This window comes from Narcine bancroftii, chromosome 8 (assembly GCF_036971445.1).
Source record: "Narcine bancroftii isolate sNarBan1 chromosome 8, sNarBan1.hap1, whole genome shotgun sequence".
Lineage (NCBI taxonomy): Eukaryota > Metazoa > Chordata > Chondrichthyes > Torpediniformes > Narcinidae > Narcine > Narcine bancroftii.
Genome location: NC_091476.1, coordinates 62467170 through 62481642, shown reverse-complemented (window position 1 = coordinate 62481642; position 14473 = coordinate 62467170). Strand labels below are relative to the sequence as shown.

The 14473-nt window shown below is 44.7% G+C and overlaps 1 protein-coding gene across 1 annotated transcript in view; it reads right to left on the bottom strand.

Moving 5' to 3' along the window:
• stx5a (syntaxin 5A) overlaps positions 1 to 14473 on the bottom strand; it is a 68283-nt gene that overhangs the window by 15378 nt on the left and 38432 nt on the right. Inside the window, exons 5-7 of the mRNA XM_069893846.1 lie at positions 8723 to 8793; positions 650 to 766; positions 498 to 554 (exon numbers count right to left, since the gene is read on the bottom strand). Of these exons, the coding sequence (XP_069749947.1) occupies positions 498 to 554; positions 650 to 766; positions 8723 to 8793 (245 nt within the window). The remainder of the gene's footprint in view (positions 1 to 497; positions 555 to 649; positions 767 to 8722; positions 8794 to 14473) is intronic.

Below are 14473 nucleotides of genomic sequence, written 5' to 3'. Positions count from 1 at the left end.
TAAATAGGGTTCAAACAATGGATCCTTTCCATCCAGCACACAGGATCTCTGACCCATCACAATTAAGGAGGTGGTACAGATTCATCAAAATCAGGACTGCCAGGCTAGGGAATAGCTCTTCCTGTAGGCTGTGAGATTGATGAGCAGGGAACCTCTGGAATTTGCTGCTTCAGTCAGCTGTGGTCAGGTTGTTGGGTGTATTTAAGACAGAGATTGGTGGGTCTCTGAATAGTCATGGGGAGAAGGCAGGGGAGTGGGAAAATAGATCAGCTCAGAATGGGATGGTGAAGCAGACGATAAGCTGAATGGCTGACCTGCTCCTACATCTTCTTGGCTACCTTGCAACTGAGTAAATCATCCCAAATTATTCATTTTAAATGATATATTTGTGTACATATACGATTATGATGTGCTGTGGATTGTATGTGTGGGCCGTGGTCTGGAGAAGCGCGGTTTTGTCAGGTTTGATCGTGAACTCAAAGTACAGCATCCATTACCTCTGTCCTCACTTCGAGAACCGACTTAAAATCGTTGGACATGGAGGCCAATCTGGACTGGGAGGGAAGAAGAAAAGGAACAGGTTAAAACATCAGGATGAGGCAGGCCCCTGTCCCCTCCCCAGGAGCCGCAGTGCTTGGGGACGGGTTACCTGCAGCGAGACCACAATGGTGTTGGAATGTGTCTGTAGGTGGCGGCCGGTCTGACCTCCCTTGGCCCTGACAAAGTCTTGCAGCTGTGCGATCTGTTTGTTCAGACTGTTGATGTCCTGGATGGAGAGGGGAAGACACAAACCGATGTGAAGAGAGCCCACACAAGTCTCTCAGTCCTGCAGCTCAGGGGGCTGGAAGAGGTGGTGTGGCTGTTTGACCTGTCATGAGCCAGACTCTTCCCCTCTCTGAATCCCCACCTCTGGAATCTCCACTGGATTTATTCAAACCCCACACCCCCCCATCAGTGGAATACCCCTCGATCTTGCATCCACAAACCAAATCCTCCTCTCTGGGACAATTGACTGTAACCAAGAATCTTCATTCCAGCTGCTGGAAATCTACAAAGGTCTTTGATCAAATGTTATCATTCGAGGTCCTCTTCCACCTTTCCTGTTCAGTGAAGACCCTAGTTTCAACCCAATGGCCGCAGAATGATTACATTTCTAAAATGTAGATGAACAGCACGGTAACAGGTGCTTCTGGCCCGTACTGCCCAAATACACCCAACTAACCTACAACTGGGTAAGCTTCTGAATGGTGGGAGGTCACGGGGAGAGTGTACAAACTCCTCACACAGAGGAACCAGATTCAAACCCCGAATGATTGATGTAGCTCAGCATTACATTCTGCAGGCCTCACAGCCTAGTCCAGCTTTTGATTCGTCCAGCGGACGGAGTATGTGGTCTGTGGAGGGGTTGGGGCCAGCAGCTACAGGATCGCCTGAGCAGAACCCCTGATGGAGGGACTCAGTGGGTCGAGCAGCACCCGTGGGAGAGCTGTGGGGTGCAACCCTGCATCAGGGCATCGGCCTGTCATGCTGGTCCGATCTTTCTCTCCCATGGATGCTGCCCAACCCACTGAGCCCCTCCAGCTGGTTGGGTTCAGCTGACATCGCTCACAGTATATGGATGGCACCTTCCCAAGGAGGGCAAGGGTACTGACCCCCATCTTGACAACCTTGACAATCTGGCTGTGTCGTCATGGGGAATGCTAGCTGCAAAGCATCAGACAAGAAGCTAAACAGAGGATCGCTAAAATCAACTGATAGGATCACTGGGGTGTCCATTTCCTCGACAGTTGACTTTTACTGAGAGTGCTGTCTAAATATGGGCCAAGGAATTTTAGAAGACCCTTTCCATTCAGCGCACAGTATCAATGACCCACTACCATCAGGAAGGTGGTACAGGAGCATCAAAGCAGGATGACCAGGCTGGAGAAGCTTCTCCCCTATAGGCTGTGAGATTGTAACCGCGACAAAATATTTATATAAAGTAAAACCCCATGTATCTGGAAATTTACCTCAAGCAACTGGCAAAAAAATTGAGGAAAATTAATGTTAAAATAAATAGGAATAAACTAATAGGTAAAAAAGATGCAAGTTTAAAATTGTAAAAGTAAATGTTCTCTGAAGTAACACATAAAACTTTGGTGAAGATAGAAGCAAATATTCAGCCAGCAGAGGGCTTTTTTTTTTTTAAAATTTTTTTATTTTTCACACCATAAATCACATTAGCCATGATATACACTATTTCTTTTTCACACATATACAGTGACTTTTTCTCCCCCCCCTTTCCTCCCAAACAACCCCCCTCTCTCATCCATTTTAGGTATACAATCTAGGTTGCATTAAGCCAGTCAGACAATGTTGTCATTCAACAAAATTACACCAGAAATTCTACTGAGTCCATTCTTTTCTTTCCTTCTCCTTCCATCAACTTAGGTAATGTTTGTCCCCGGTAGGTTTTCGCTATTGTATTTAATGTAAGGCTCCTATACTTGTTCGAATATTTCAATATTATTTCTTAACCAATATGTTATTTTTTCTAATGGAATACACTTATTCATTTAAATTTGGTAGTTTCTTCCTTTTAATTTGGTTATGTATTCCATTAATATTTAAAGACATATAGTTCAGCGTAGCCCTTTTATATTTTGTTTATCTTCTCTTTCCGTTTTTCCATCATTACCTTTCCTCCTTTTCCATTTCTGTTTTCTTATTTTCAACTCTTTATAAGACAACATTCCTACAACATCCAACATTTTCCTTATTCTCCTATTTCTATCTTATTTATCCCCAATCTCCCCTTCACCTCCTGAGTTGTCCTTTATCCCTTGTCGGACAACCACATCTCCCCTCTCCATTTGGATTTGCGAATCCACTCGCAAGCGTCAACTGATTTTGCAGTGACCGCTATTTCCCCCCACCCCGCCTCCCCCAGAAAAGATTTCACTTTTCATATGTCACAAAGGTCACTCTTTTAATTCCCTCCTTATTCTCTCTATTCCATTACCTTCCCTTATTAATTCTTGTCTATACTATCTATATTTTCCTCTAAGTACAGATACATTCATGTATGCTCATTGTCTCTATTCACTCTTATACCTCTTTACCCGCATACATATCAATTGTGATCATTTTTACTCTCATTACCCGTCTTCATCCCTCAGTCTATTTTTGTCTTTACCCACATATATATCAATCGTGATCATTTTAACTCTCATTACCCGTCTTCCTCCCTCAGTCTATTTTTGTAATTGTTCTGCAAATTTTCGTGCTTCTTCTGGATCCGAGAATAGTCTGTTTTGTTGTCCTGGAATAAATATTTTCAATACCGCTGGATGCTTTAGTATAAATTTATACCCTTTCTTCCATAAAATCGCCTTTGCTGTATTGAACTCTTTTCTCTTCTTTAGGAGTTCAAAACTTATATCTGGATAAATGAAGATTTTTTGCCCTTTATACTCCAGTGGTTTGTTGCCCTCTCTTACTTTTTCCATTGTCTTCTCCAGTACCTTTTCTCCTGTAGTATATCTTAGGAATTTTACTACAATAGATCTTGGTTTTTGTTGTGGTTGTGGTTTAGAGGCCAATACTCTATGTGCCCTTTCTATTTCCAATTCTTGCTGTAGTTCTGGACATCCTAGGGTCTTAGGGATCCACTCTTTTATAAACTCCCTCATATTCTTGCCTTCTTCATCTTCCTTAAGGCCCACTATCTTTATGTTGTTTCTTCTGTTATGGTTTTCCATTGTATCTATTTTTTGAGCTAGTAGTTCTTGTGTCTCTTTAGTTTTTTTATTAGATTTCTCCAATTTCTTTTTTAAGTCTTCTACCTCCATTTCTGCTGCTACTGCCCGCTCTTCCATCTTGTCCATTTTTTTTCCCATTTCTGTTAAGGTCATCTCCATTTTATTTATTTTCTCTTCTGTGTTGTTTATTCTTTTTCTTAAATCCTTAAATTCCTGTGTTTGCCATTCTTTAAATGACTCCATGTATCCTTTAATAAGAGCAAGTATATCCTTTACCTTGCCTTTCTTTTCTTCTTCTATTTCACCATACTCTTCCTCTTCTTCTTCCTCTGGGTTGACCATCTGTTGTTTCTTTGTTGCCCTTTCCTCCTCTTCTTTCTTGTTTTTATTGTCTTCTGTGGTCTCTTCTTGCTGCAGGTGTTCTGCAGCTGTCGTTGCCGGCTGTGGAGATCGACTCCCCAGCTGATCCCCCCTCCCGTCGGTGTGTTTTTTTTCATTCGCATCGCGCATGCGCGGTTGCACACTTTTACTCGGCTCTGCGAGCCATTTTTGTAGTCCATTATTTACCGACCTGAGGGAGCGGGTTTCTCTCTCCGCAGCGGGCCTCTTCGGACAGGTAAGGCCTTCACCTTTTTCCTCCTTTGTTTCTCTTCCTCTCTTCTTACCGTTGCTTTCGATTTTTCTTTTTTTGTCGCCAACTTCTTTCCACCTTTATACTCACTTTTCTGTAACTTTTATTTCTGTGCCTTTGTGTTTTCTCTTGTTTTTCCCGACTTTTCTGGAGAGGGCTGGAGTTCACCGTCCGGCCAATACTCCATCACGTGACTCCTCCCAGCCAGCAGAGGGCTTTAGTCGTGTTTTGCTCATAGCAGCTGTTTGAATAAAATGGTGTTGCCCAGGATAAAGCTGCTCGCCGTTGGGGTGACTCTCAAAGTGTCTCCTTATCCCTGCTTAGTTAGAGTTGCCCCAAGTCAGAGGATTTATCTGTAAACTTGGGGGTTGGGGTGGGGAGTTAATTATCTGTAATGTTATTGTTCATCTTTTACGTGACTCTGTGGAGGGGGAGGAACCTGCAGATGTAGCGATGGTTAAACGTTTTCAAAGAAGGAGACTGAAAATAAAGTAAAATGCTTTAAGGTTTATATAGCCATGCAAGTTGAGTTTGTTCAGTGCAAGTACAGTTGAGTATTTTTGTCTTTTAAATTATTTATTCTTAATACACATCTATTAATTAGGCATTGTAAGAGTAAATCTCAAGCAACCAGAAAATTCACTCATCTACTATTGCCCACAGGGGCCAGATACCAGGGGTCATACTGTATATTTATTTATGTGATCATTATGTATTGCGTGTGTGCCTGTGCCTCTCTGACTGTGGTCTGCAGTGATGCTCTTTCATTCGGTTGTACATGTACTGTCATGGGGTTAAAGAATTTCAGGGTTCGCCACCCCCCACACCGCAGCTTGCCAAGAGTCTGCACAAGGGGCCCTTCACGTCAGGGCTCCAGCAGAAGAGGGGATCAAATCCATTAGCTGACCCAGCCATGTTGTTCTCAACTGACTGAGGGCAATGTGAATTACCCCTGTCCTGTTAGTGAGAAATCAAATCAAGGAAGTCCAGTCTTGACTGTCAACCTTAGGGTGAGGGGTCCACCCAAGTTGGACATCCCTCCAAGCCAGACAAGGTCCCCCAATTGTTGTAAAATGAAAACAAACGGCTGGAACAACTTGGTTGGTCAGCGGAGGTTGTCACAGTGCCAGCCACCCACCCACTGTTTGTGAAGAGTTTGTACCTTCTCCCGCGTGGGTCTCCTCCTGGTGCTCCAGTTTCCTCCCACGTCCCAAAGACGAACAGACAGGGGATTCGTAGTGAATCGGTCACACGGGTATATTTGGGGAGTGTGGAGTGGAAGGGCCTGCTACCGCTCCGTGTAACTAAATCAGAATACATGCTAAATCCATGAAGGGAAATGGACCCTGAAATAGGAGCTTTTCACCCACAAATTGCAATAACACCACCTCATAGTCCATCTGTGCATCCTCCAACCGGATGGCATTAACACAGACTTCTCCAGTTTCTGTTAGGGCACCTCCCCTCCCAATCTATCCCTATGTCTCCTTTCCTTCAGCTCTGTATTTAAAGAGCCCCATGTCCTCCGATCAATTCTTGCCTTTCCTCTCCGTTATGGCCTTTTGCCTGTTAGTCTGTGCCCCTCCCCTGCCCTTTCTTTCCTTCTCCCTAGCCTTTTAATTCATACGCCTGCCTGCTTTTTATTCATACCTCAACAAAGGGCTCAGGCCCAAATCGTTGGTTATACACTATAAAATCCCTGTTATCTGGAATTCAAGCAACCAGCACCCTCAAACAACCAAAAAAAGGAAAATAAATATAGAAGTTTAAAATTGGCTTCCTCTCGCGGTTAGTTCGCATGCAATCTCAAACAAACGTCAAATTCACTTATTCGGCATCTATCAATGCTCATGGCTGCTGGATACTGGGGTTTTTACTGTATTTTTACTTCCTATGGACCCTGAGAGACCTGCCAGGTTCCTCCAGCATTCTGTTTTTACTACAGTCACTGCATCTATAGACTTTCATGTTTCACTTCAGCCCGGACCAGCAGTTTCCCTCAGCGGAAGCTGCCTGAGCCCCTCCAGCAAGTTTGCTTCTTTCTCCAGATTTTAGCATCTGCAGCCTCTTGTACCTCCTTTCTAAGGCTGGTTGTTGTGGCCACAGGTATGGGGGGTGGGGTGGGGAGCCTTGGATTTCCATCACCTTCAGTGCCCTCCATGAAGTTTGGGAGAAATACTTTTTTTTCATTTCCCCCCTGTGTTTCATACTTTTAAATTTGTGATCAAACAATTCATATGTGATTAAAGTGCACGTTCCAGATTTTATTCAAGGTTATTTGTGTACATTGTGGTTTGACCTTGTAGAAATTATAGCACATTCATACATAGTTCCCCCATTTCAGGGCACCATAATATTTGGGACATAGCAATGGTCTGTATATTAAAGTAGTCATGTTTAGTACTTTGTTGCAAATCCTTTGCATGAAATGACTGCTCAAAGTCTGTGATTCATAGATATCATCAGGTGCTGAGTATCTTCTCTGGTGATGCTCTGCCAGGCCTCTACTTCAGCCACCTTCAGCTCCTACTTATTTTGGGGACTTGTCCTCTTCAGTTTGCTCTTCAGTTTATGGAAGGCGTCCTCAACTGGATTTAGATCGGGCGACTGAGTTGGCTGTTCAAGAATTTTCCAGTTTTTATCCTGGCTAATTTAGCAGTATGTTTGGGATCATTGACTAACTGTTGGATGAAGAACCATCCAATGAGTTCGGAGCCATTTGGTCAAACTTGAGCAAATGTTTCTATACACCTCAGAATACATTTTACTACCGCCATCAGCAGCAATGAAGTTAAGTGCATCAGTACCTGTGGCAGCCATACATGCCAGGGCCAGAACACCCCCAGCACCACGTTTCACAGATGAGGTGGCATGGTTTGGACCTTGGGCAGTTCCTTTACGTCTCCACACTTTGCTCTGGCCATCATGAAATCTTCTGCAGACAGTCGTCATTGTCACATCCACACTTGGCTCCTGAAGAGTGTTTCTGATCTGTGGGGCAGGTGTTTGGGGATTTTTCTTCATTATGATGAGAATTCTTCTGCCATCAGCAACGGAGTCTTTCTTGGAATACCAGTCCCTTAGCAATTACTGAGCTCACCAGTACACTCTTTCTTCTTAATGATGTTCCGAACTGTTGATTTTGGTCACCCGAAGGTTCGGGCGATGTCTCTCACTGTTTTATTTTTGCTTTTCAGCCTCATAATGGTGGCTTTGGAGTTTGCAGTTTCATGAGGACCAGAGTTGTGCCAATGAGAGTCAAAGGTGATCAGAAGCTTAGAAGCAAGCCCAACTCTCTTATAACTGCACCAATGAAGCCATTAAACATTCCTGAGTTCTCACAGACACCCGTGGTCAAATATCCCAAATATCATGGTGTCCTGAAATGGGGGAACTATGTCTCAAAAGTGCTGTAATTTCTACATGGTCAAACCACAATGTAGACAAATAACCTTGAATAAAATCCGGAATGTACACTTCAATTACTTGAGAATTGTTTCATTACAAATTTAAAACTGTGGACCACAGAGGCAAATAAAGGAAATCGGTGTCTTTGCCCCAAACATTGTGGAGGACACCATATTTTCAATACTAACTTTCCAGTCCTTTAAAATGCACTGAGACAGAGGTGTGGAAGGTGTTAAAACAAGGAAGTCTGCAGATGCCATGATTGAGTACAATACTCAAACATAGAGAAACTCAGGTCACACAACATCCACAAGAAGTATAAGGCAATCAATGTTTTGAGCCTGGTGTCTTTGTCAAGTGTGAGCACAAAATAGGCAGACACCTGAATCAAAAGGTAGGGGGAGTAGAGGAGGGAGGAAGGGGCAGGGAGAAGCACAGGCCAACAGGACAGAGGTCATGGGGGGGGGGGGGGGGATGATAGAGGTGGGAGGAGAAAAGTTGAGGTTATGGGGGGCAGGAGAGGACAAAGGGCTAAGGATACCTCTCTGTTAAGAGATATGGGGTTGGGGGGGGGGGGAAGCTGGAGGAAAGGAGATGGGGAGGGGTTTAACGGAGGTCGATATTAATGTCATCAGGTTGGCGAGTGCCCAGGTGTTGCAACTCCAATTTGTGGGTTGCCTCGGTGTGGCCATGGACAGACGTATCAGAGTGTGGCATTAAAATGGTGAGCCACTGGGAGGCCCTTGGTGTTGAACTGGACAGGGTGAAGGTGTTGAACAAAATCGATCTCCCAGTGTGCGTCTCCGCGATGTAGAGGAGGCCACTTTGGGAGCATCAGATGCAAAAGATATGGAAAACTTTCAATCAAGGCTTTGCTCCTTTCTCGGGGAGGTTGGGGGAATAAAGGACTGGGAGGCACAGTTGAAACACAAAGAGCCCAAACCTGTTTGATGATGTATGTCAACTCTTCAATTTCAATGGCTTTGTCGTCGAAGAGCGATTTCCTCTTTGCCACTGAGGATACAAAACCAGGAGTGAGTGCGAGTTGGAATCAATGAAAGACAAGAGAGCAGAATATGAAGGGCCGATGTCATACATTGGATGAAGGAAATCTCGGAGTGAGTTGCAAGCTGGACTCCAACTATGGGATCTCTAATGCCGATTGCCCCATTTCTATCATACAATTATTACACTGGACAATGAAGATTTTGCTTCTTGAACACTTTTGGGTGTATTTCATGGATTTTGGGCTGCTGATCACGAAAATCACCAAAATTTTCCTCTCATTTACTGTTTAACCTATTTTTGTGATTTCCTGTCATATTTTAAGTCTATTTCAAGCAACGTCATTGAAAATTCATTTTCTGCATTCACCTTTGGACTTCCTCCCACTTGATCTGAGGGCAGTCAGTGATAAACATAATGCAAGCTTTCACCAGGACATTGTGACCATGGAAAAGCGGTATCAGGGCAATTGGATCCATCAATGCTGGTGACTATTGTTAGACCCTTACAAGAGGCATCAGAGTACAAACGAAAATCAGTGGCAAAATATTTTTAGGTCAGTTGAACTGATGCAATGTATCAGCATCGTGATTCGATTAAAACATTCTCCAACATCCCATATAATATAGAAAATCTGAAATTATCTTTGTGTCCAGCTTGAACTCGGCTATCATAATCCCCATTTTTTTTCCAGGAAGCAAATCTTTTTGGAAAAAAAATTGTTGTCCAGTGTGATCAAAATTCTTAAACCCCAGACAATTCACAGCATCGAGTGAAACGAAGTCTACAGACATGATTGCAGTTAATACACAAGTGTTGGAAAAACTCAATATGTCCCTCAACGTCCAGAGGAGGGAAATCCTCTTCTTTCTCTCCTTCTCCCAGTGGCCTGCCTGCTCTCGGCTCATACCTCGATGAAGGGCTCAGGCCCGAAACATTGGTTGTGTATCTTTGCCTCCTATGGACACCGTGGGCCCTGCTGAGTTTCTCCAGCTTTAAATCTGATACCCTTCATGAGTTTCAGCTCTCCGTGTTAAGAAGGCGCAGCAGCACCTATACTTCCCTGAGAAAGTTGAGGAGGGCAAGGCTACCAGCCCCCATCTTGACAACATTTTATTGGAGCACAACTGAGTGGCCTTAAAGCTACCCTGACAGTTCTCAGCTTCTTTCTGTAACTACCTGTTAGCCCGTAGTCCACCTTTCTCCTCCCTCCTCCCCCCCCGCCTTTTTATTCAGGCATCTACCTATGTCTCCTACTAGAACTAGGGAATATAGCCACAAGATTCAGGGTAGTTGATTTAGGACGGAGATGAGGAACTGTGGAGGTGACCTCAGTAAATATATTTAAGACAAGGTTGGATAGATTTTTACATAGCAGGGGAATTAAGGGATATGGGGGGGGAAAGACAGGTAGGTGAAGATGATTAGCCACGATCTCTCTGAATGGCACAGCGGGCTCGACGGGCCGGATGGCCGACTCCTGCTCCTATTTCTATGCTCTTGCATTCTTTTCCCTATGCCTGACAGAGAGCTCAAGCCTGAAATACTGGGGAGGGGTTCCTTAGGATGCTGCATGATCTGTTGAATTTCTCCAGCATATTTCTGCACTGCACTGTTAACAGGACGAGACATCAAAGGTAGTTTTTTGAAAAAAAAGTGATGGGTGGCTGGAATGCCTTGCCAGGGCTGGTGGCAGAGGCTGGAACAATAGGGCCATTTAAAAGACTCTCAGACAGGCACATGGATGAAAGAAAAATAGAAGGTTATGAGGTTGGCAGGGTTTAGGTTTTTTGTTTGGTATATATGGGTTGGCACCACTTCATGGGCCGAAGAGCCTGTACAGTAATGTTCTATAAGGAGAGGCTGGGAATTTATTCCCTGGAGCTGAGGATGGACCTTCTAGTTTTATAAAATGACGAGGAGCATAGATTAAGTCTTTCCCAAGATAGGAGATAGGTTTAAGGCAAGAAGAAGGTTGAAAAAGGATCTCTATAGGGCAAAGCTACCGGACCCCACCTTGATGATTTACAGGAGTACAATTGAGAGTGTCCTTAATGGCTGCGTCACTGCGTGGGACGGGAGCCGAGGATCATCAAAACCGCTGAGAAGATCCCTGGGGTCTCCCTTTCCTCTACTGCTGCCACTTACTGGCAACGTTGCTTAAATCTGGCTCAAAGAATTACTGAAGACCCTTTCCATCCAGCGCACTGTATCTTCGACCCACGACCATCAAGGAGGTGGTACAGAAGCATCAAAATCAGGACTGCCGGGCTGGGAATACCTTCTTTCTACAGGCTGTGAGATTAATGGACAGTATCCTGGAACCACACAAATCATCCCAATCTATTTAAATAGATTTAAATATTTTAAATAATATTGTTATGGACATGTTTGTGCACCGGGTTCTGGAGAAACTGTGTTTTAGAGTTGCAGATGTACAGTCAGGTGAGAAACTCGAACTTGAGGGACACCTTTACCACACAGAGGTGGGTACATGGAAACACAAGCGAACTGAGCATAATAATTGATCAGCATGAACATATTGGCTTTGCGCCCAATGAATCTCATAACCCCGACTGTTCCTGGTTTCTCACAGGTCCATTCTACCTGTGAAGAACATCTTGACTCTTAATCTTTTCAATTAAAAAAAACAGCTCATTTGAAGCCCAACTGGCCATCGAAACCTCTGCTACCCAAATAACCTAACAGCTCCGAATCTTGAGGCTGCACCCATCAGTTCGAGTCTCACCCTACGCGTGGGAATGCCCTGCCTATTCTCGCTCATCTATTCCTTTCATAACTATGTTTTTGTACAAGAGCCCCCGATATTCTTCTAAATTCCAGAGAGTACAGTCCCAGAGGCAGCTCCACTTCTCCTCACTGACTAACCCTCTCCACCTGGTGAACCTCCTCTGCACCACCTCAAAGCCAGTTATTCAGAATTTAAACAATTGGCAAAAGAGCAGAGGAAAATAAATAAATTAATATTCAGAATGAGTAAGAACAAATATAAATTTAAATAATAGTTTAAAATTGTAAATTTAAATATTCTCTGAAGTAACACATAAACCTTGGGTGAAGATGGGTGCAAATATTCAGCCAGCGGAGTGTCTTGGATGTGCTTTGCTCTTAGCAGCCGTTTGAATAGTTGTGTTTGAATAACACTGCATTGCCCGGGATGAAGAGCTGGTTGATGCTGCTTGCAGTTGGGGTGACTCGCTTAAATTGTCTTCTTATCCCTACTTAGTGAGAGTCTTTAGATAATTTCACGCCGGGCCTTCACCTTGAGACCGGCTACGCAGCGGATAGAAAAATGGGAACTTACCTTTCAGACAGCAGTGCTTCATAGAGCCCTCTGGATCTGACGGAGCTGGGGCAACTGGTGCCGCAGCACCACACATCATCAATACACGGTACATCAATACCCATAATGGGTAGGGAAGATGGCCATTCCTCTGCCACATTTTGAGCTGCAGAGAGTGGCCTTGAAAGCTGAAGTGGCCCGGTGGCTGTCCCAGCCCTCACCGGCCTCCCCAACAGTACCCGCTGCCCTGATGGCTCCTGCTGACAGCTCTTGCTGGCCCCACTGCTCCCCTGGCCCGCACTGACAGCCGCCACTGACAGCTCCCACTGCCCCTGACAGCTCACGCTGCCCTCAATGGCCCCCGCTGACAGCCCCCACTGCCCCGACAGCTCCCTGCTGCCCCTGACGTGGAGGGAGAGGAGTGAGTGGGGAGATGGGTCATGGGCTGATGGCATCATCAGCCCGTCCCTAAACAGCCACTTAGCGTGGCTGTACATTCAGGTTGATCGGTGAAGGGCTGCACAGAGGAGATTATCACTCTCGGAGAGGGGTTGGAATATGTGGCTCAGAGACTGCCTCCACACATTCAGAGAGGTAGGTGATTATGCGTTTTGGTGGAGTTTCTCCACTGTTACATCTCAAATTTTTGGCTATCTGAAGTGGCATACTATCTTTATTAGTATATTATTTTGTAAAGCTTTATCTGTAAATTTGGGGGAGGGAGGGTAATTATCTATAATGTTATTGTTCGTCTTTTGGGCGGCTCTGAGGAGGGGGGAGGAACCTGCAGATGCAGCGACAGTTAAAGGTTTTCAAAGAATGTGACTGAAAATAAAGTCAAATGCTTTAAGGCTTATTTATTCATGAAAGTGAAGTTTGTTCAGTCAAGTACAGGGTAGTATTTTTGTCTTTTAAACTGTTTATTCTTTTCTATTGCACTGCACATGGTCTGACTTCTTACGCATGCACGATGCAGTTTTAAGTTCACAGCTTGACGCAAAGGAGGCTCCGGAGGAAGGTATCTCCTTGGTCATCACCGGCGGAACCAGAAAGGACCTCAGCGGCCTGCTTTGACGCTAAGGTTGACCCAGTTTCTTTTTTCCTCTTCCGACTTCTTAGTGGGAGTTAGCTTAGGAGTATTTTTTCCTTCTTAGATGACATCTTAAAAGTTTAGTTCAATGCTTCATACTAACTTTAAAATATTTTTCTTGCAAAAAAACTTTTCTAAATATGAACTTTAAAAAAAACTAATCCCACGGGCATCGTGAGGTTTTGTGTCATACCTCACAGTATCACATGATGAGCCCACCCCCCCCAAACTGTTTGTTCTTAATGCAGATCCATAGTAAGAGGAGACTCAAGCAACCTGAAAACTCACATATTCAGCATCTCCCAATTCCCATAGGTGCCGGCTATCAGGGATATTACTGTATATCCTTTCTTAAGTAACAAGATCAAAACTGCACACCATAACATTGTGGGCTAAAGGGCCTGCACTGTGGTATACTCTTCTAGAGCTGTAATTTTAAGGACCCGAGATGGTAGAAGCCCATTCTGGCCATTGAAACCCATGGTCCCCAATTAGCCTACCCAACCTGGCACACTTTTGAAGGGTGGGAGGAACACCCAGGGAAAACCCACCAGGTCACGGGGAGAAGGTACAAGCTTCTTATCAACAGCGAGTTGATTCAAACCTGCTGTCTGTAGCATTGTGCCATCTGAGCCTTACCTTTCTGCACTGTGTTGTCAGAGAATTTGCCTCCTGGACCTTGAAAGCTGCTTTAAATACCTGGTGCCCTGACCATCCCAGAGGTGACAGTGGAGTGGCTTGACTTCTCACATGCCCCCAGAGCAGTCAAAAACTAGCATGATGCAGCATGGATGGAGTAAAAACCCAATGCTGGAGAAACTCAGCAGGTCAAACTACCTACTTTATATAGCAAAGATACACAACCAGCGTTCGGGCTCGAGCCCTTCATCAAGGTATAAACAAAATGTAGACAGCCACCCAAACAAAATAGGGGGAGGTGGAGGGCAGGGGGAGCAGCACGGTCCCTTGGGCAGGTGGTGCCAGGTGGATAAGGGAGGAAAGGCACATCAGCAAGTCGGGTTGGGGGGGGGGGTGGAAATAGCTCTGGGAATAGAGTGGGAAGGGGAGGAGAGCTTGGGAAAAGAAGGCAGAGGGAATGGGGAGAATGAAGAGTAGGCTAGCAGAAACCAGAGAAGTCCATGTTAGGATGGAAAATCAAGTGTTGTTCCTCCAATGTATGGGTGGGAAATTAGTGGAATAGTACCTGAGAACATAGACAGATGCGAGCATGTGAGTGAGGCGTGAAATTGAAGTGGTCGGCCACTAGGGGAGATTGTTGTCACTGGTGCAGACAA